The sequence below is a fragment of the Mytilus californianus genome, unplaced genomic scaffold, assembly GCF_021869535.1.
Source record: "Mytilus californianus isolate M0D057914Y unplaced genomic scaffold, xbMytCali1.0.p SCAF_12, whole genome shotgun sequence".
NCBI classification, from domain to species: Eukaryota; Metazoa; Mollusca; class Bivalvia; order Mytilida; family Mytilidae; genus Mytilus; species Mytilus californianus.
In genome coordinates this window covers 20825334-20849474 of record NW_026262604.1, presented here as the reverse complement: position 1 = coordinate 20849474, position 24141 = coordinate 20825334, and the positions used below count along the sequence as shown (strand labels likewise).

At 35.6% G+C, this 24141-nt stretch overlaps 1 protein-coding gene across 1 annotated transcript; it reads right to left on the bottom strand.

The window, feature by feature from the left end:
* Positions 1-14557: 14557 nt before the first annotated feature.
* LOC127721532 (zinc finger protein 239-like) lies at positions 14558-19530 on the bottom strand. Its single transcript, XM_052228293.1, has 2 exons — positions 19497-19530; positions 14558-17279 (listed from the first exon to the last, which is right to left on the bottom strand). Exon 2 carries the CDS (start codon positions 17234-17236, stop codon positions 16106-16108), a length of 1131 nt encoding a protein of 376 aa, XP_052084253.1. The 5' UTR covers positions 17237-17279; positions 19497-19530; the 3' UTR covers positions 14558-16105.
* Between the last annotated feature and the right edge of the window lie 4611 nt (positions 19531-24141).

The window sequence follows — 24141 nt, the reverse complement described above, 5'->3', positions numbered from 1 at the left end:
AAGGTAATAACTTGGGGAAGGCCACACTGAAATGAATTTTTGGGAGTTAGGCCCATTCGGAAATTGTTGGGGTTCAAAGTTGCTGCTAAGGAAAAAAATATGTATACACCCTACATTCTTTCGGTAAGCCTCGCCAGCGCTGTACGGTAAAGTTCGCCACCGGACATGGCTCAAATGAAAGGTAATAACTTGGGGAAGGCCACACTGAAATGAATTTTTGGGAGTTAGGCCCATTCGGAAATTGTTGGGGTTCAAAGTTGCTGCTAAGGAAAAAAATATGTATACACCCTACATTCTTTCGGTAAGCCTCGCCAGCGCTGTACGGTAAAGTTCGCCACCGGACATGGCTCAAATGAAAGGTAATAACTTGGGGAAGGCCACACTGAAATGAATTTTCGGGAGTTAGGCCCATTCGGAAATTGTTGGGGTTCAAAGTTGCTGCTAAGGAAAAAAATATGTATACACCCTACATTCTTTCGGTAAGCCTCGCCAGCGCTGTACGGTAAAGTTCGCCACCGGACATGGCTCAAATGAAAGGTAATAACTTGGGGAAGGCCACACTGAAATGAATTTTTGGGAGTTAGGCCCATTCGGAAATTGTTGGGGTTCAAAGTTGCTGCTAAGGAAAAAAATATGTATACACCCTACATTCTTTCGGTAAGCCTCGCCAGCGCTGTACGGTAAAGTTCGCCACCGGACATGGCTCAAATGAAAGGTAATAACTTGGGGAAGGCCACACTGAAATGAATTTTTGGGAGTTAGGCCCATTCGGAAATTGTTGGGGTTCAAAGTTGCTGCTAAGGAAAAAAATATGTATACACCCTACATTCTTTCGGTAAGCCTCGCCAGCGCTGTACGGTAAAGTTCGCCACCGGACATGGCTCAAATGAAAGGTAATAACTTGGGGAAGGCCACACTGAAATGAATTTTCGGGAGTTAGGCCCATTCGGAAATTGTTGGGGTTCAAAGTTGCTGCTAAGGAAAAAAATATGTATACACCCTACATTCTTTCGGTAAGCCTCGCCAGCGCTGTACGGTAAAGTTCGCCACCGGACATGGCTCAAATGAAAGGTAATAACTTGGGGAAGGCCACACTGAAATGAATTTTTGGGAGTTAGGCCCATTCGGAAATTGTTGGGGTTCAAAGTTGCTGCTAAGGAAAAAAATATGTATACACCCTACATTCTTTCGGTAAGCCTCGCCAGCGCTGTACGGTAAAGTTCGCCACCGGACATGGCTCAAATGAAAGGTAATAACTTGGGGAAGGCCACACTGAAATGAATTTTTGGGAGTTAGGCCCATTCGGAAATTGTTGGGGTTCAAAGTTGCTGCTAAGGAAAAAAATATGTATACACCCTACATTCTTTCGGTAAGCCTCGCCAGCGCTGTACGGTAAAGTTCGCCACCGGACATGGCTCAAATGAAAGGTAATAACTTGGGGAAGGCCACACTGAAATGAATTTTCGGGAGTTAGGCCCATTCGGAAATTGTTGGGGTTCAAAGTTGCTGCTAAGGAAAAAAATATGTATACACCCTACATTCTTTCGGTAAGCCTCGCCAGCGCTGTACGGTAAAGTTCGCCACCGGACATGGCTCAAATGAAAGGTAATAACTTGGGGAAGGCCACACTGAAATGAATTTTTGGGAGTTAGGCCCATTCGGAAATTGTTGGGGTTCAAAGTTGCTGCTAAGGAAAAAAATATGTATACACCCTACATTCTTTCGGTAAGCCTCGCCAGCGCTGTACGGTAAAGTTCGCCACCGGACATGGCTCAAATGAAAGGTAATAACTTGGGGAAGGCCACACTGAAATGAATTTTTGGGAGTTAGGCCCATTCGGAAATTGTTGGGGTTCAAAGTTGCTGCTAAGGAAAAAAATATGTATACACCCTACATTCTTTCGGTAAGCCTCGCCAGCGCTGTACGGTAAAGTTCGCCACCGGACATGGCTCAAATGAAAGGTAATAACTTGGGGAAGGCCACACTGAAATGAATTTTCGGGAGTTAGGCCCATTCGGAAATTGTTGGGGTTCAAAGTTGCTGCTAAGGAAAAAAATATGTATACACCCTACATTCTTTCGGTAAGCCTCGCCAGCGCTGTACGGTAAAGTTCGCCACCGGACATGGCTCAAATGAAAGGTAATAACTTGGGGAAGGCCACACTGAAATGAATTTTTGGGAGTTAGGCCCATTCGGAAATTGTTGGGGTTCAAAGTTGCTGCTAAGGAAAAAAATATGTATACACCCTACATTCTTTCGGTAAGCCTCGCCAGCGCTGTACGGTAAAGTTCGCCACCGGACATGGCTCAAATGAAAGGTAATAACTTGGGGAAGGCCACACTGAAATGAATTTTTGGGAGTTAGGCCCATTCGGAAATTGTTGGGGTTCAAAGTTGCTGCTAAGGAAAAAAATATGTATACACCCTACATTCTTTCGGTAAGCCTCGCCAGCGCTGTACGGTAAAGTTCGCCACCGGACATGGCTCAAATGAAAGGTAATAACTTGGGGAAGGCCACACTGAAATGAATTTTCGGGAGTTAGGCCCATTCGGAAATTGTTGGGGTTCAAAGTTGCTGCTAAGGAAAAAAATATGTATACACCCTACATTCTTTCGGTAAGCCTCGCCAGCGCTGTACGGTAAAGTTCGCCACCGGACATGGCTCAAATGAAAGGTAATAACTTGGGGAAGGCCACACTGAAATGAATTTTTGGGAGTTAGGCCCATTCGGAAATTGTTGGGGTTCAAAGTTGCTGCTAAGGAAAAAAATATGTATACACCCTACATTCTTTCGGTAAGCCTCGCCAGCGCTGTACGGTAAAGTTCGCCACCGGACATGGCTCAAATGAAAGGTAATAACTTGGGGAAGGCCACACTGAAATGAATTTTTGGGAGTTAGGCCCATTCGGAAATTGTTGGGGTTCAAAGTTGCTGCTAAGGAAAAAAATATGTATACACCCTACATTCTTTCGGTAAGCCTCGCCAGCGCTGTACGGTAAAGTTCGCCACCGGACATGGCTCAAATGAAAGGTAATAACTTGGGGAAGGCCACACTGAAATGAATTTTCGGGAGTTAGGCCCATTCGGAAATTGTTGGGGTTCAAAGTTGCTGCTAAGGAAAAAAATATGTATACACCCTACATTCTTTCGGTAAGCCTCGCCAGCGCTGTACGGTAAAGTTCGCCACCGGACATGGCTCAAATGAAAGGTAATAACTTGGGGAAGGCCACACTGAAATGAATTTTTGGGAGTTAGGCCCATTCGGAAATTGTTGGGGTTCAAAGTTGCTGCTAAGGAAAAAAATATGTATACACCCTACATTCTTTCGGTAAGCCTCGCCAGCGCTGTACGGTAAAGTTCGCCACCGGACATGGCTCAAATGAAAGGTAATAACTTGGGGAAGGCCACACTGAAATGAATTTTTGGGAGTTAGGCCCATTCGGAAATTGTTGGGGTTCAAAGTGTGTAGGTTTTTACTATACAATTTTTGGGACAGGTGGGGGCTTTCCATAAATATTTCTATTGATATTTTTTAAATGTTTCTAGCGTTAAGGTTATATTTCTATTGTTTTAAGAAATATTGTATATAAAATACATCTTCAATGTTGTTTTATTTATAAAAACTATATTTTACATAAAGACAATTATGCAACTTACATAAGGGATTATATTCGAGGACAACGAGAATTTACGACAGCTTGAAGGGGTCATAAAACGATTTCCTACGTATTTTTTCACTCCTCTTAATCCTCAATTTTTTATGATTTTCAAATAAGTTTGAATATTGAACCGACTGCTCACAGCTAGTTGGATATATAATATCGAACCGGCGGCTAACTGCACATATATTAGTTATGTAGAAACTAGATATTTCTATACACATTGACACCAATATGCCGGATTTAGAAATCAAGCTAGTGAGTGCTTTCAGTTACTGACGTCATTTGTGTTGGTTTGTTCAACGTTCACTTCTAAGGCTGAACATCTGTGGTCATTTAGACGTTAAAAAATAATACATATCGTATTGGTAGCTAGAATTTCGAAAAAAAAGTGGCTGCTATCATTATTGGTATTTAAAACGAAAAAATCCTTTGAGAATCACTACAAGCCGTGAAATTGTCGAATTCCGCTCTTAAATTACATTTAACTTAGATTTTGAGATTTTTGGAACATTCGAGTCTGTTATAGTTTTTGGGTTTTTAGAGATATCATCAAAATTGGCTGCTGGAAAAAAGTGGCTGCTATCTTGATTGGCTGCTAAAAGTGGCTGCCAGCTTGAGTCTAGTGACAAAGTAGGGTGTTCATTTGGTTGTGCAGTATGTATAAATTCACATCACGTCCAGTCAGAAAGGGGACGTTTAATTTAATGCATCTTATCAAAGAGAGTGCAGGGCTCTCTGCACATTAAGAACCCTTACAACACCGCATTGGTGGTCCGCATGTGGCCTGTTCCAAGTCTTAATTTCAGTCCATATCCAATTTACCCTCATGTTCCATTGGTAGTCCAAATTTTCATCACGGTCGACCCCTATTACTGGACCTTCCTGTTGTATGTATCGTTACAATGTAATTCGTTTTCGTCCTGAACATGCATAGACTGTTTGCCACTGGACATTCAGCAACTATAAAAACCAATCAATCAATCATTGTTCAGGAAACACCCTTCATAAAATTACATGCTAAAATGCATTTGGAAACATTCCTTTTTCGCATATGTCTATACCAGTTAATCTACATTTTCCAAATTAAGTTACAAAAGGGTGGGTGGGTCTATTGGGGGGGGGGGGGGGGGGGGGGGGGGGAGTCTTGGAAAAATCTATGTTAATTAATTTATCCTACATTGAATTTTTGACATGATCTCTAAAGGAAAGCTACGATTTAGACAAAAAAAATACGATTCTTGTTGTTTCAATTTTTAATAACAGCAGAATTTTTAAATATTTCGTTCAAGGCAGTCAGTTTGGCCCAAATTTAAAAAAAAATAGTTCAAAAACATCGCCGTTGTATTATTGACTTGCAAGTCAGTAATTCAACCTCAACTGAATCCGTTTGCGTGTGACCTCCAATTTGATCCACAAATAATAATTTTCAGACAGGTAAAAACGATGATTAACATTTTATTAACCTGTAACATGAAATCAAACAGATTTAGAAAAAAATTCAATTACACGTGCTCGCTATCTATTTCTATTTATGTTATATCGGGTTACATGACCATCGGCAGTATTCGGGGTCATCTCGATGATTTATGAGAAGGCATCTAGACCAAAATACACACGAAATGCTGATTAATATTAATATCGAGTCCATGCATTGTTAATTGTTTAATTTAGATTATTTTTGTAATTTTTATATACATTTTAGTATATCATAAATCAAATATAAGAATTTGAGTCAAATCGGTTAACATGAATTTGAAAGTTAATATCCCTTAATTTATACATGTGTGTTAATAAACATATTTACGAATATCCTGGTACTTTAAATTTTAAGGAGGTGGGATTTTCGGAGTTTTACCTCAAACCGTAAGGGAATTTATAATTTTAGAATCCAATTAAGAACAAAATTTAAATGGTTAAAGATATCGCAAAATCTACTTATCAAACAAAATTTTAGCCGTGATTCAACCAAAAAAAATAGATTTTTTAAATTTTTATTTGTTTATATATATGGTAAAACCCGAGGAATTGTCACTGCTTCAACACTATTCAAATAGATAAGCACAATCTATATCTGATTGGTCCGAATAAAGGGGACACTAATTTGTTATAGATCGAGTTTGTTATGGGTCGAGTTATCCGGCAGTCCATAGTAGGATGGCTAATGAGCTATATACAAATACAAACATACGTTATAATGATCGAAAGATACAAATGTATCATTCGAACCTCTGTCTTTCCACGTTTTGTAAGAAAATAGGGCTGATTAAGGTTTCGAGGAAACTATAATCGTCTGAATTTTTTTTATTACTTGTGTCCAACCCTATTTGCTACAGGGCTACTTGAAATTATCGTACGCAAGCAGTCGTCCTAGAGGGCGCTCTTTCAGGCTATGTAATTTTTCCTCTTAAGTAAGGAGTGTCTAAAGGGTCTGTTCTGGTACCAATTATGTTCCTTTTTTTATATAAATGACAAACAAATTGGCTTAAATTCATCCATACGCCTATTTGCAGATGACACCATTGCATACCTGGTAATAAATTTAAATTTTCCCTCGCCTGGTCGTCCGATTTCAAAGTATTTATTTACTAATTCCTTCGTATAAATAAAAAAAAACTCTAATAAAAGTTTGGTTGCTCGTAGTAACTTCGCTTAATCTTCGAGTTTAAGTCAAACGAAAAGAAATATATATAACACTGATTGCGAAACCCTTCGCAAAGATCTTGATACACTAAAGTATTAGGGAAAACCCCGCGGGAAATGGCTTTTCATCCCATGACAAATGTAATCTTTTATATAGATATAAGAAGATGTGGTACGAGTGCCAATGAGACAACTCTCCATCCAAGTCACAATTTGTAAAAGTAAACCATTATAGGTCAAAGTACGGCCTTCAACACGAAGCCTTGGCTCACACCGAACAGCAAGCTATAAAGGGCCCCAAAATGACTAGTGTAAACCATCCAAACAGGAAAACCAACAGTCTAATCTATATAAAAAACGAGAAACACTTATGAACCACGTACATCAACAAACGACAACCACTGAACATTTTGTCCACCAGCCTGAATAAAGTTCCATTTAAATACACATTTTTTAGGCGTTACAATTCATGTGTATCATGTTCAATAAAATATCATATTAACTGACTACCATCACAAAACAGATAGACTAATCTAACCGCCCTCAGACAGTCCAAAACATGCACTCACTCTCTTACAAATTTCATCCTGCAGAAAACAAATACATGTGTATGTCAACAATATTTTTTCCATATACTATTGAAACCTTGAACAGCCTTCCAATGAGCATTGTATTGAGCAACTCTTTATGGTCGTTCAAAGCAGCTGTTATACTTTGCACCAGTGTTCAGTTAATTTTACGTGTGCTAATAGTTTTATCCAGGCGGAAACCCAGTTGAAATAGAACAAATGAATGGAAGCTCTTTGTTAGAGAAGGCGATAAATGCTTACTGTAATGTTTACTATAGTAACAAAATTTTTAAAAGTTAATAGAAACAAATAAAATGACAGTTTTCGGCTAAATTACGAAGTATTTTATCATAAAAACACAATTTGCATAAGTTTTCAATTTATCTATTACATAATTAAGCAGAACAATTAGATATCAAGTCGACGACATGGGTGTGTATTCAGTTGGATCTAAAAAATGCATAACCTCCTATTTTTATTTTTTTTTACCACGGACGGAGAACAATACAATCTATTTGTTCCTTAATTTTCGTTTCTGCCCTTCCATTATTTAACTCAAGAAAAAATTCAAAAAAATGGGTAACAATTGCATCGAAAAGATAAAATCGAGTGGACGTTTTTATGTTAGGGCGTGTTTGAGTTAAATATTTTGCCTTGAAAACGTATAAAGCAAGAGTATTTGATACATCATCTCGCTTCAGATTCTATTATTTTTACATATCAAGGCTACAGGTTGACTTTATAACATCGAAAGTTCACAGTACTAAAAAAATAAATATATGGGTCAAGTGAAATACCTTTCTAATGAATCACAAAAACAGAGTAGGTGTGTTCGAATAGCAAATTTTTACTAAAAGTTCTTGACGACTGACTTTTGAGTTGGATCTTAAAAATGCATGTCTTTGAAAAAACTTCATTTTTTGTGTGTGATAATGAGGGTTTATAATCGTCAACCACTGAAAATTTTTAGTCTACCCTTCCACGAAATATTTAATTAGAATTTTTTTAAATGTTTATGAATTTCCGAAAATTCCATCAGACAACCGACCCGACAATAGTTTTAAGTTGACTGAATGCAGACAAGTACATTAACTGCTGCTCATTTGCTAGTAGATACATTTGTCTTTTAAAATACACCTGGAATATAATGATCATAATGGTGCTATGTGGATAAATGTATCGGTTTTCAAGAGCTAAATTGGAAGCGCGTCATCCTACAATTGCTTCCATTTTTACGATTGTAAAAATGAACTGGCGTAATGGGGAGATAATTTTGACGAAGTAGAATCCTGACTGTAACAGGTATATTCTGGTTGAAATAGTTTCGCATATTTTATCTATTTGATTTGACCATGATAGATTTTTATCAATATGAATTCCAAGAAGTTTTTCAACTTCAACATTATCTAAAGTGATATTATCTTGTGATAAAACACATAAACATTCATTGCATTTTGATTTGGGATCATTTCATTTCATTTGATTTGGGTGTAAATCGCCGTGTTATATAGGTGCACTCCTAGCGCTGCTCGTTCAATTATGTCAGTTAAAAGATCATTATAGCTTATGTTATGTCCTTGTTTGTATACATACTATGCCGACTCTCAACTGATAAAGCTTATCTATTATTATTATTATTTACTCGGCCAAAAAAAAGTCGGACTTTAATAATCTCGTCCTACAATTCTTTATATATATATTACATGTATTAGCGAAGATTTTGTTTTTTCACTTTTTAACATTATTGTTTTACTTTATAGTTAACAACGAATTGACGTCACGTGGTAATTCAAAAAGATTTTTAATTAAGGAATAACTGTAATATTTTTTTCTGTCTATGAAGAAATAACATCAAAAATGTGATGCACACTGAATAACCCGCGTAGCGGGTTATTTTAAAGTGTGCATCACATTGTTTATGTTATTTCGAATAGACAGATAAAATATTACAGTTATTTCTTATAATTTAATTCTAAATTCCATTTTAAACCGGAGTAAACAATGAAAAAACGTTGATGACGTCACGGTCACATGACTAAATTATGTCTATGAGCTGATAAACAAAACAACGTCAGCCAATCAGCAGACGCGTTACATCCAAAATTAAATTATAGACAAATACAAAAAATATATCCTTAAAACAAAGTCAGTTAGATTAGACGCACAAGACATAAGTTGTTAATGGACAACATCAAAAGAACGATGTAGCATAATAAAACTTAATTCACATCAAGAATTCTAGTCACTTCGGAACCCGGTATAGTTAATTCGGCACCTCGTCAAATCGGGACATGGTTAATTCGGCACCCATGATATCATGTTTTGCATTTTTAAAGATATTTTTGGCCCAAGGTGTCAACGTATATGTTTGTGACGAATAACAATGAAAACTTTGTTATAATGGAACGTATATTATCAAGAAACTTCCATTTCATGACAACTGTACATTGCTATTAAACATACATACATGTGTAATTGGCGCCAGCGTTATTCATTTTATGAAGGATTTATATAGTAAGATTTTATACAAGTAGACAGGAAATGCATAAAAACGATCTAAATTACATTGATTAGACTAATAAAGATTTGTTTGTATACCCTATACATGCTATACGCTCATATCTATTATTCTATGAAGGCATGAATGAATACAATATATTTAGCATTGCCGATAGCCCAGCAAGCATAGCATTATGTGTCTTAAACAAATAAAAGCTTGGGTAATGACTTCTTTGGTTAATCTAAGATATTTAAATTATAAAAACTTCTAAAACTACATGAAATGTTTAAAACAACAAGCGGATTATTGTTTATAGTTAATACCATAATTTGTTAAAATGATACCCAAGTAAGTCCCAACTTTCAGTGAAACAAGATTGAACACTTACACCACATTAATTATGTTTATCACCAGTATATGTAAATGTTACACATTTTTGTTTAGGGGCCAGCTGAAGCCCACCTCAGGTGCGGTATTTTCTCTCTGTTGAAGACCCATTGCATGGTGGCCTTGGGCTGTTTTCTGCTCTTTGGTCGGGTTGTTCTCTATTTTACAAATTCCCTGTTTCCATTCTCAATTTGACTTGTCTCTCTATGAGCTCTAACTGTCGGGGAAACATTGAACACCAACACCGCATAATTAGGTTTATCACCAGCATGTGTCCTCATGTCTCTCTGTGCGTTCTAGCTGTCAGTAAAACATTGAACACTTACACCACATCAATAAGGTTTATCACCAGTATGTGTCCACATAACTCACTGTGAGTTCTAGCTGTCAGGGAAACATTGAACACTAACACCACATTATTTATGTTTTTCACAAGTCTGTATGCACATATCTCTGTAAGTTCTAGCTGTCAGTAAAACATTGAACACTAATACTACATTAATTAGGTTTATCACGAGTATGTGTTCACATATCTCTCTGTAAGTTCTGGTTGTCAGTGAAACATTTAACATTTACACCACATTAATTTGGTTTATCACAAGTATGTGTTCACTTATATCTCTGTAAGTTCAGACTGTCTATACGTTCCGACTATCCTCATATCTGTGTCAGTTCTGACTGCTATTTACCCATTGAACAGTTACATATATGTGTTTTATTTTTATATGTGTTCACATGTATCTGTAAGTTCCCCTCCTGAACATGTATGAAATATTTGCCACTGGGCGTTAAGCAACTAGCAATCAATCAATATTTATAAGTCCTGACTGTCATTGACTCATTGACGCTAAGTTCTGACTGTCATAGAATAATTGATTATATGTGTTCATTTGTCCATGTACGTTCTGACTGTTTTCATGTCTGTACATTCACACTGTTCACATGTCTCTGTAAGACTTAGATCTGACTGTCACTGATCTATTGAACACGTACACAACATTTATATGGATTCACATGTCTGTTAGTCCTGTCTGTCACTGATCTATAGAACAAGTACACATTTATATGGATTCACATGTCTGTTAATCCTGTCTGTCACTGATCTATTGAACACGTACACAACATTTATATGTGTTCACATTTCTGTTAGTCCTGTCTGTCACTGATCTATTGAAACACTAACAACACTTTCATATGTGTGTCACGTATCTGTTAGTCATGTCTGCCATTGATCTAGTGAACACTAACAACACTTTTATATATGTGTCACATGTCTGTTTGTCCTGTTTGTCAATGATCTATTGAGACACTAACAACACTTTCATATGCGTCTCGCGTGTCTGTTAGTCCTGTCTGTCATTGATCTAGTGAACACTAACAACACTTTTATATGTGTGTCACATGTCTGTTTGTCCTGTCTGTCACTGATCTATTGAGACACTAACAATACTTTTATATGTGTGTCACATGTCTGTTAGTCTTGTCTGTCATTGATCTATTGAGACACTAACAACACTTTTATATGTGCGTCACGTGTCTGTTAGTCCCGTCTGTCATTGATCTAGTGAACACTAACAACACTTTTATATGTGTGTCACGTGTCTGTTAGTCCCGTCTGTCATTGATCTATTGAGACACTAACAACACTTTTATATGTGTGTCACGTGTCTGTTAGTCCTGTCTGTCATTGATTTAGTGAACACTTACAACACTTTTATATGTGTCACGTGTGTTAGTCCTGTCTGTCATTGACCTATTGAACACTAACAGTAGTTTTATATGCGTGTCACGTGTCTCTTAGTCCTGTCTGTCATTGACCTATTTAACACGTACAACACTTTTATATGTGTGTCACATGTCTGTTAGTCCTGTCTGTCATTGATCTAGTGAACACTAACAATCAAATTTATGTGTGTGTCACATGTCTGTTAGTCCTGTCTGTCATTGACCTAGTGAACACTAACAACACTTTTATATGTGTGTCATTGACCTAGTGAACACTAACAACACTTTTATATGTGTGTCATTGACCTAGTGAACACTAACAACACTTTTATATGTGTGTCATTGACCTAGTGAACACCAACAACACTTTTATATGTGTGTCACATGTCTGTTAGTCCTGTCGGTCATTGACCTATTGAACACTAACAGCACTTTTATATGTGTGTCACGTGTCTGTTAGTCCTGTCTGTCATTGATCTATTGAAACACTAACAACACTTTTATATGTGTGTCACGTGTCTGTTAGTCCTGTCTGTCATTGACCTATTGAACACGTACAACACTTTTATATGTGTGTCACGTGTCTGTTAGTACTGTCTGTCATTGACCTAGTGAACAAGTACAACACTTTTATATGCGTGTCACGTGCCTCTTAGTCCTGTCTGTCATTGACCTATTGAACACGTACAACACTTTTATATGTGTGTCACGTGTCTGCTAGTCCTGTCTGTCATTGACCTATTGAACACGCACAACACTTTTATATGTGTGTCACGTGTCTGTTAGTACTGTCTGTCATTGACCTATTGAACAGTAACAAAACTTTTATATGCGTGTCACGTGTCTGTTAGTACTGTCTGTCATTGGCCTATTGAACACGTACAACACTTTTATATGTGTGTCACGTGTCTGTTAATCCTGTCCGTCATTGACCTATTGAACACTAACAACACTTTTATATGTGTGTCACATGTCTCTGTAATTTGAATTATGACTGGCATCGACCCATTTGATGAGATTTTGACAAGAGGCATACTAATTTTTCCAAAACTATACATAATCTGCAACTAATCAAACTAAATTTATGTACTTTATATTTAACATTTGTAAAATAAATTGTCAACAGGATATATTCATGCGTGGCAATTTTATTCACCTTTTCCTCTAAACACCACAATTAGTATGTTTAATAGCCGTTTCATCGCGGTTCAAGGCTAGGTGAGGATTGAACGATCAGTTCTATATGCGTCTGTATAAAATCGGGCCTTTGTTTGCATTTGTTTGCATTGTTTTACATTTTGACATGTCGGGGACTTTTATACCGTACGGTACGGTATGGGTACTGGTATGTGTTTTGATCATTGTTGAGACCTATAGTTGCTAAACCTGCCTTAATTTGGACCTACCAAATCTTTATATATGTGATTTCATGTCTCTAAATTCTGACTGTTCTCCTGTCTCTGTAAGTTCTGATTGTACTAGTGTCTCTGTAAGTTCTGGCTGTTTTCATGTCTTTGTAAGTTTTGACGGTGAGTGAACAATTTACCATTTTTATCACATTCATACAGTTAAAACACTGCGTGTGCTCTCTCATGACTACAACCTTATTTCCTTATCGCACACCCATTATATAGCCTAAGGGTTTAATTCTTTCATATTAGTTAATATATAGTTTAATGTTGGGGTGCATTTGACTCCAGTCATAATTGACCAGACGCATACAATGTATCATGCATATGGCGTGCGCTTGACTCAAATCTTAATCGACTAGATCTGCAAAGTTTTTCTGCCGATGGTCGTTAGTTCTCTTCTGGCACTCCGGCTTCCTCTACCAATAAAAACTGACTGCCACGAGTTGTCTAATAATGATGAAAATAAAATGTAGCGATAAATACCAAAAGTCAACCAATCAATTAATGTTTTAGCATACTTTAATACGAGGATGAACTCTCCTTTCATTCTGCACTTAAGTCTAAACCACCAACATATTAAGTGCAAGGTTTATATGTGTTTTGTATTTGAGTGTAAATTATGTGTCTAGAACTTCATTTTTAACCAAATTGCCGGGTTGAAAATTGCTCTCACAATTGCAATGGGACCACTTTTGTATTAGAGTTATCTTCCTTTGTGCATAATTGAAGTTGACGTTGAACTTATTTAAAGAATAAATCCATGCACAACTTATACAACTTCTAATTAGAAAAAGTTTCCTTGACAACTACGGTTAAACACATCCACATCATTTGAAACAGTTATCTAAATGTATTATTAATTTAAACATATTTTATTTCCTTCAATATTTCCTTCAATATGCATAAGGGATGAGACACAAGTTAATCAAACTTTGTTAACATTTTATACATTGTGACTTGGATGGAGAGTTGTCTCATTAGCACTCATACCACATCTTCTTAATTATATTATAAAGTTAAACCTCTATACTGTGCGTCAGATCTTATATGTATAAGCGAGTTAAGATGGATCTGAATTTTAATCAGATTACCAAACTTATAAAGTCTTCTCCCATATGTATTATTATTTAATTTATTAATCAACTGCATGACACAGCTTGGGCTGGATATGATCCTTAATCAAAGAAATAACATTCATTAGGTAAACAATATAAACATATACAAATTTAATGTCACTCTTATGTCTATGTAAACTACCAGCTTGACTTGAACCCTCGTGTTTACTCTTTACCATGTACATAAAAGAGGGAGAAAGATACCAGAGGGACAGTCAAACTCATAGATCGAAAATAAACTGACAACGCCATGGCTAAAAAATAAAGACAAACAGACAAATAATAGTACACAAGACACAACATAGAAAACTAAAGACTAAGCAACACGAACCCCACCAAAAACTGGGGGTGATCTCAGGTGCTCTGGAAGGGTAAACAGATCCTGCTCCACATGTGGCACCCGTCGTGTTGCTCATGTTATTACAAATCTGGTAAATATTCTAATTCGGTAGGTCACATTCGTGGTGAAAAAGGAAGTGGATTGTAATTACGACATAAGGAACATATCCGATATCATCTGTGAAACGGTTATTCCATGACGGTCAACCAACTCGTAAAATTTACGAAGGGATGATTTCAACTTCACCATTTGGAACTCTTGGTTTAATAGCTTCCTTGTGAGCAGCAACCCTCTGTCAAGGAAATTATGATAGGAAATACTTGTTACTTGTTAAGGGAATATTGTATCAATTGGGAGATATATACTCCGTATGCAGGCGCTGCTGGAATGTTGCTACATAGAAATGGAAACTTCACAATTGGGAGCTGAAATCATCTCTTTTGTCGTAAAGTTTTGTTTTCAACCGACCCTCATTGTCAATTTCTAGATGTAAGTCAAGATATGAGGCAGACTTAACTGTATCTGTTGTATCCTTTATCTCTAGTTCGATGGGATAGATGCATTCAACATAGTCACCAAATTTTGAATTATTAACTAAGTGAGAGAACATCATCTATATAGCGGAAAGTAAAGTTAAAGGATATTGCTAACTTCTTATCTTTCTTCCTGTATGAAGTCAGCCTCATAATAATAAAGAAACAAGTCGCAAGAAGAGGGGCACAATTGGTTCCCATTTGAATGCCGACAGTCTATTGAAAAACACGTCCTCCAAACTTAATAAATATGTTGTCATTCAAGAAATCAAGCATCTTGATAATGTCAGTTTCAGAGAACTTTTTGTTGGAATCAGAGTGATTCTTTACAAAGTAGGATTTATCCCTCCCCAAGACAAGATACTTGTATCTATGTTCGCCATTCTTTTTTATGAAACAAAGCAATACCAACTCTTTCAATTTATCTTATAGTTTGGAATGGGGAATACTTGTGTAAAGTGTAGAAAAGTCAAGTGTTTTAATACTATTTCAAGATGAGAGAATCTTAGATTGTATGTACTCTAAAAGATCTTTTGGAATTTTTTAGTATCCACATCTGATTCACGCCACCTATAGAATAGGCAGTTTCACAATAACTTTGAAGCCCGGCTTTGATTGCTGATAAAATAGATGTTAATAATTTAGAAAGAGGTCTCGTGGAGCACTGTACCGTTGTTTGTAAGGACACTTATGTAGTTTAGGTATCCAATACAGTGATGGAAGATCCAGTTCTTCATCTTTAGTTGAAATTTCAAACAAACATAGAACAGACCTATGATTATCCAGGATTTCCTCTTTGGTAAGTGTCGTGAGGGTATATGTTGAGTTTCCAAGTGAATTGTCAATACCTAATTCATTTATCAAGCAGTTTATGTAATGACATTTACACACAAAACGATGTTGTTTGGGGCTTTATCTGCGGGGACAACAACATATTTGTCATGGAGGAAGGACAAGTGTTTTGCAACATTTGGGTCTTTAAAGATTGACGTAGCATGGGTATTGATAGACCCATTTAGTTTCTTAATTCTGATTTGTATTAACAACCTCACAGCCTTAATCCATTCGGAAAGAGTATCTACGTCTTCTTTCTCGCGTTTAGCCCATTGCCTGGCATAATCTTCGACCGAATCCATATGTATTTTGAAGTTGTATTTCCAATTGATGGATTTAGGCTCATGCTATTTCGCACCTTTGGATAACACATTTCACAGGGAAGTCAGTTATTGACAATGTTGAGGTCTCCGGTAACATTCATGCGACTTATCACCTGTATGTGTTCTCATGTGTCTCTGTAAATTACCAAGCCGACTGAACCATTTACCACATAGTTCACAGTCATGAGGTTTGTCAACATGATGTGTTCTCATGTGAATTTGTAAACTAAGCCGACTGAACCTTTTACCACATACATCACAAGCATGAGTTTTATCATCTGTATCATGTGTATGTGTTCTCATGTGTCTCTGTAAATTACTATGCTGATTAAACCGTTGATCACATAAATCACACTCATGAGGTTTATCACCTGTATGTATTATCATGTGTCTCTGTAAACTACCAAGCCGACTGAATCTTTTACAGCATATATCACAGTTATAAGGTTTATCGTCTGTATGTGTTCTCATGTGTCTCTGTAAATTACTATGCTGATTAAACAGTTGATCACATAAATCACACTCATGAGGTTTATCACCTGTATGTACTTTCATGTGTCTCTGTAAACTAGTATGCACACGAAACCCTTTACCACATGCATCACAGTCGTGAGGTTTGTCACCGGTATGTATTCTCATGTGACTTTGTAAATAACCAAGCCGACTGAACCTTTTACCACATACATCACAGTCATGAGGTTTATCGTCTGTATGTATTCTCATGTGTCTGTGTAAACTACTATGTTGATTAAACCGTTGATCACATAAATCACACTCATGAGGTTTATCACCTGTATGTATTGTCATGTGTCTCTGTAAAGTAGCATGCAGACTAAACCATTTACCACATACATCACAGACATAAGGTTTATCACCTGTATGTGTTCGCATGTGTCTCTGTAAATTACTATGCTGACTAAACCGTTTACCACATACATCACAGACATGAGGTTTATCTCCAGTATGTATTATCATGTGTCTAGTTAGGATACTACCTCGGGAAAATTCTCTACCACAAACATCACATTTATGAGGTTTTTCACAAATATGTGTTCTCACATGTGTCTTTAAGTCACTACTTTGACTAAATTCTCTATCAGACACATCACATTTAGAAACTTTATTACCAGCCTCTGTTCTTATGCGTCTCTGACGAGTACCATTTACTGTGACTAAATCCTCTCCTCCCTCTAACATCTTATTGATAATGTTTATCTCCAGTATGCTTTCTTGGACGACTCTGTAAGGAACAAAAAAAAATAAAGACGTAAGCCTTTTGATGCCTTCCTGCAAATTACACATAAAATATCTCTTTTGACATTCTCTGCATTTATACACCTGCATGTTTTGGGTAATTCTAATTCCATACTAGATATAAGAAGATGTGATATGAGTGCCAATGAGACAACTCTCCATCCAAGTCAAAATTTTATAAAAGTAAACCATTATAGATCAAAGTACGGTCTTCAACATGGAGCCTTGGCTCACACCGAACAGTAAGCTATAAAGGGCCCCAAAAATTACTAGTGTAAAACCATTCAAACAGGAAAACCAACGGCCTAATCTATATAAAAAACGAGAAAAGAGAAACACTTATGAACCACATCAACAAAGGACAACTACTGAACATCAGATTCCTGACTTAGGACAGGTGTAAACAAATGCAGCAGGTTTAAACGTTTCAAGGGTACCAAACCTTCACCCTTTTTCTGAAACAATAGTGTAACATCACAACATAGCATACATGTATATACAACATGTACAAGAAGTGTATATACATGGTGTACTGTCTTATTGAGGTTTACCTCACATTCCAATCCCATACTATATACAACATGTACAAGAAGTATATATGCTGTACTGCCTCATTGATGTTTACCTCACATCTTCTTTATTCATAAGGAAAAGAATGTTGCTCAATGTCAACATTATTTACATACACAATAAATAAACTGTTGACACAGAGATATGTCTCGCCTGTCTGCAGAAACAAATTCAGAAAAAGACAATCTGATGGACAGCAATGTTGCTATGAAGTTGCTGGACCATGAAATGAAAAAACTATCCTGGATTTTAATATGCATTTTTTTCAGTGTACAAAATAACTATAATCTATCAGTACCATTATTTTAGCATTGCACAAGGTCATGTTTTCTCAGACTGTTAATGACGTCTTTACATTGGATGTTGGATGTGTGCTGATTTTTTTTTAGTCTATAGGGACATGACATTCTTTATTAGTACATGTAGTTACTGTAAATTCAGAAATTATTGCGAGGTTTTTATTAATGTGAATAATGTAACTCTTAGTACATGTAGTATCCCAATAATAGAGGGTAGGAATGTCCTTTACCGTCAGGCGTCAATCAGTCTTTTTCGGCTACCGTTAGCGTCAAATTGTTTAAAATTTTATCGTGATTCATCAGAGGTCTCAAATAATTAACCATTACCATGATTACCGTTATTTTTGGAAAAATTTAACATGATTTGTCAAAATCAGTCGATAATTTTATCGTCGTAAAGAAAGTGTCCATTCTATCGTCATACACCAAAAATTACAGTTAACATCATTTGGCAGTTTTATTTACCATTATTCATCATGAAGGTACCCCCATTATGACCCTCATATTAAGAACTCGCATTCTGATATCAATGGATATCAAATAGTTAATACATACATCTGAATGTGGCTTTTCCTAAAATTGCAATATTTACTCTCTCATTTTTTGTTAATTCTTCGAAAATTGCAATAATAAATGCATGCAAAAATTTCTGAATTTACAGTATTGGTTTTAGACTAACTTTCAGTCATTTTGTCAGTAACCAATATGTGCTTTGTGTCTTTTGTGTTTTTATTAGTTTTGAGCTGTGTAGTAACCTGGCGAGTTAAGCCATTTTAAACTGATATCATATTTATAATTTATTCAAATGTCACAATTGCTGTTACAGTACTGTCCCAGGTTGGGGGATGTTAGGGGGAGAGTTGGGCGCCTGCAAACATATTTAACCATGCGGCTGCAAGTTTCTGCATGTGCCTGTCCAAAGTCAGGGGCCTGTGATTTTTTAGTTGTCATTATAGTTGTTGTATCATATATGTTTTTCGTTCATTCTTTTGTACTTAAATCAGGCCGTTAGTTTTCCCAATTGAACTGTTAAACATTTGTATTTCAGGGCCTCTTATAGCTTGCTATTGCGGTGTGGGTTTTTCTCTTTGTTACTTTAATTTCTTACATGATGCATCTACTTAATTTGAACTTTTGGAGGATAGTTGTCTCATAATATAATTCTGGCAATCATAACACAACATGTTATTTAGTTATTTACGGTCTCAAAATGGCAAATATCAGTCTACACTAGCTTCTTAATTTTCACGTTATAAACAGTATCAAGTCTACCCATATATTTTCTCTCCAGTTTGTAAAAAATAAGATAAATCATTGTCTGCTCATTAACTTACTATGTCTTACCCGTCTACACATGGAGAATATAAGTCGAGGGAATGAAACCAACGTTATCGGGTTACACTAATGTCCTGACAATGTCCTGACAATGTCCTGACAAAGTCCTGACGGATATGAAAATGCTAATTACGTTTTCATTATTTAAAGGATTTACTTTAAATTTGGAACCAAGCAAGATGACAACATTAATTTATTAAATAAAAGAAAAAAAATTAAAAAAAATATTTTTAAGAGTTAGAAAACTTGACCTGACCAACTTCGACTTTGAAATCACTAATGTCCTGACCGATATGAAACGGCTTAATACTTTTTTATTATTCACAGGATAGACTTCAAATTCGATATCAAGGAAGATTAAAACATTTAATCCAAAAATATAAGAAAAAAATGCAAAAAAAATAATTTTTAGAGTTAGAAAACTTGACCTGACCAACTACGACTTTGCCGCGATTAATGTCCGGACCGATATAAAACTGCTAATTTCCTTTTTTCTTTGGAAGGATTGACTTCAAATTTGACACCAGACAAGAAAGTAATATTGATTTAATACTTATTTGAAAAGAATTGGGAAAAAAATACTTTAAGGGTAAAAAAACTTGACCTGACCAACATCGACTTTGTCGTGACTAATGTCCTGACCGATATAAAAGTGCTAATACTTGTAACATTGTTGGTATGATTGAGTTCTTATTTGAAACCAAGTCAAATTATAACGTTTTCTTTTTAATACTTTTTATAAAGTAATTGGAAAACAATATTTCATACGAAATAAAAACTTGACCTAACCACCTTCAATTTATTAAACTTAATACACAAACAAAAACGTTTTTAGTTCTTACCTTATATTGTCATTGAATTTATATTTATCTTATCCATAAAACACAACATCCAAAGCAAATAAATTTTGTTAAATGAAAAGATAGGGGAAATATGAGTACAAGTTGCTGACTGTGAGTATTGTTTACCCCTCATCACAACTCTACTTCATTTGATTTGATTAATAAGTGTGACTAATGAAACTAATTATTGAATTATTAAACCCAATTAAATAATTATAAAAGTGAAATGTAATTAGTTACCTACATTAATGATTTTAATAACTAAGTAAATGGAAAGGTTTTTTCTTCTTGATGTAACAATTAAATAAAAAAAACTGTATAAAAGTAAACGCAAAGGAAGGTGATATGAACCATTAAAATAAAATCACACCTATATTAATTACTATAATCACAAATTGGAATGTTTTCTTTCCTATCTGATTATTTATTTTTTGTTTATCTAGTTATTGAGTGATTATACATGTCATATAAAGGCAGGAAATGAGATTCGTATTGTTTAAAAACGATGTATATACAAGCATATAAATTACAATTATGTTAGAATCACAAAGAAATAAAATAAATTAATACACACAATTTTCACTAACAGAAAAAAAGAAGACATTCAATTAAATTGAGTTCAATAAAGATAAATGGAAAAGAACAATTTAGTCACGATTACCTACCACAATGAAAAACGTTCATATCTAATATATAGGAGTTAACACAATACAATACAATACAACACAATACAATATACAATACAATACAATACAATACAATACAATACAATACAATACAATACAATACAATACAATACAATACAATACAATACAATACAATACAATACAATACAATACAATACAATACAATACAATACAATACAATACAATACAATACAATACAATACAATACAATACAATACAATACAATACAATACAATACAATACAATACAATACAATGTTCAAGCATCGCGATGTTCATCACAGTACCAATCTTCTGAAACTCCTGAACATGTCTGATGAACCCACTTAGTACAGCTGATCCGTCCTCTTTTCGCTTCACATCCAATCATGTTCTCAAAAACATCTGGTTTACCACACTGACAACTACACTCAATTCTTCTGGCAAAAATCCTAACAAAGTCTGTACTTGATGTTGTATTTTGAGGAAATGGTGTAAAATGTCCTTTTTCCAAACACGATATTAAATGTGGTCGCATGTATTTCTCAATAAACTTCGTACGTCTTTGAGTGTTGAGTTTTTCTTTATGACAATATTCCACCATGTTGGCAATAGCATAAACACCACAGTCATATCCATTTGTTTGTTGTTGAACATCAGGTAATTTTACAAGCAAGTTCTTTTTTCCATGAGAATAAATAGCTGATAACTGAATTTCTGTCGATGGTGTTAATCTGAAATCTTTACTGTAACTATCTAACACATAAACGGCACTATCCTTTTTAGTCTGAAGAGATGTAATCCAATGAGATTTTCCGGTATGGTGAATTTGCACACATGGTGTATCTTGACTGGTGAATGTCCCGAAATTTTCTGTCCAACACTGTTTATCTTCATCAAAAAGAGGCGCTAAACCTGTTGATTGAAATCCAGATATAATTGGAAATTGTTTCGCTAGCATATTCATGCACACATTTATAATTTCGGAACATAGCCATGAATTATTCTCCAACATAAGTTTGTGTTCTGTATTTAAACTTGCAACCCAAGGTGTATGGTTTATACTTTTAGCGTCTGTTGTTAATTTACGCTTTTTCATCGGAAGTCGGCAGGTACTCTTCGGTGACACGGACGGCGATATAAGCTGTATTTCATCCTCATCCTCCGAAAATCGCAATTTCTTTCCTTGTTTAGGTGTATCACAAGTGTTCATATCCTGTTCCTTACATTTGAATTTATTTTTTTTCTTCGATTTAGGTGTTTCCGTTGTGGACGATTGTTTTCCTGGTGTTTCTGGCATATCGATATTTTCCACTATTTCTGAATCCGGCGCTGGTAAAACTTCGGTGTTATCATAATCATTCGCACGTGGTTTCTTTCTTCCCGATTTTTTGTCGTTCCTTTTCAAATTTCTCTTGGATAGTAGTCTTAAATTAACAACTCTCGGTTTATTATCGGTTTCATCACCTAAAAACATTTTTGCAGCTAATATATGGTAACACTGTGTTGTCGATGGACACTGACATGTTTCTTTCGGTAGTAAGGTTACAGCATATATGTTTCCTTGAGTTCCCTTCACCATAAATGCCTTCTGCTGTTGCACAAATGTTACATTGTCGTTTTCTACTGTAAGACGGGCTAACGATTTTTGCGACAGATTCTTATCAATAATTGACACAACTTTCGGAATTTCGGTTGTTATTTCTTCACTGTTTTTAGTACATTGTTCACTATCACAAACCACACTTTGTAGTTCATTACTTTCGATATCTTCAATTAACGGCACACACTTTGAATCTTCACTTAACGGCACAGAATTTGAATCTTGATTTAACGGCACAGTTGTTGATGTATTTTCAGTATATTCCTTAACGCATTCTTCTCGCACAGAATCTATTTCGGACATCACATGTTTCACAATATCATCAGGTTTAATCACACGTTTCGGTATACAAATTTCATCTTTTGGAATGCGGGCGTGTCTGAATTCATGTCTCAAATTGTAATTTCCTACACCGGCTAATCCTCTCTGAATTTCTGTTATGTAGTATACTTGAAGGTAATACATGCTTAAAACGAAGCAATCAACAGGAAGCTCTTTATATTTGTTTAATCGTTTGATAACGGCATTCATGCTTTCACACGCATTGTTGGTAACACCAGAAAACGGATCATAAAGATTTTCGTACTTGTTAATTATCCACTTCCCACAATGAAATAATATATCCTTTTCCATTTTGTTGAAATATGAAACAATCGGTTTTGACCACTTTACCATAAGCAATTGTTTTTTCTCCTTGTATTCTTCAACACTATCACAACGCAGTAATTCTCTTATGTTCGATAGATAAAACGCAATGTTTTCCTGATCGGCACCCATCTTATGTAAATTAAATTTGGCATCGGTTATCAAATGGTTCCAACACATTATAACATCGCTATTCGGAAAATTCTTTTCTATTGCATTCACTAATCCTGGTTCACGATCTGTAATAAATGGCACACACTTTCTGTTTAGCTTCGGAAACACTGATGACACAAATTCGAAAAATTTTGAATGCATTTTTTCTTTCTTCCTTCCATGTATAAGAAATGCTACTGGCATGATTGGGCGGTCTTCAAAAATTATGTTACGGAACACTAGCGGCGACACATAGAAATCTCCAAGTTTAAATGTTGTATCATAGAAAAATTGAAACGGTATATCCTCTTCAGTGTTAACATCCAGCAATTGGTTCACTATCGATATCATCTCCGGTAAGGCTATTATAGCAGTCAAGTCCGGGAACACAGTAATTTCGTGAATATATCCCTCCATGTGGTAAGCCAACAACATAAGATTGTAAATATCATCTTTGCCTATTCTCTTCTGTTCATTCACTTTTCGCACAATGTTTTCCACTTGTTTCACATTTCTTGCATTTAAAACACCTTGTTGCACACCAGGAATATCACTATTTGTAATGTTATCTCTATACACATCCATAGCGGTTTTAAGACCAGAACTAACTTCTTTTTCTATTGTTTGCAACACTGATGGAGCAGTTCGAATAAATTCCGGTGGATTAATCTTGTTTTTCACATTCCCATGAGAAAGAGGGGTATACACAGTTTCGTCACCTTCGTAATGCACTAACA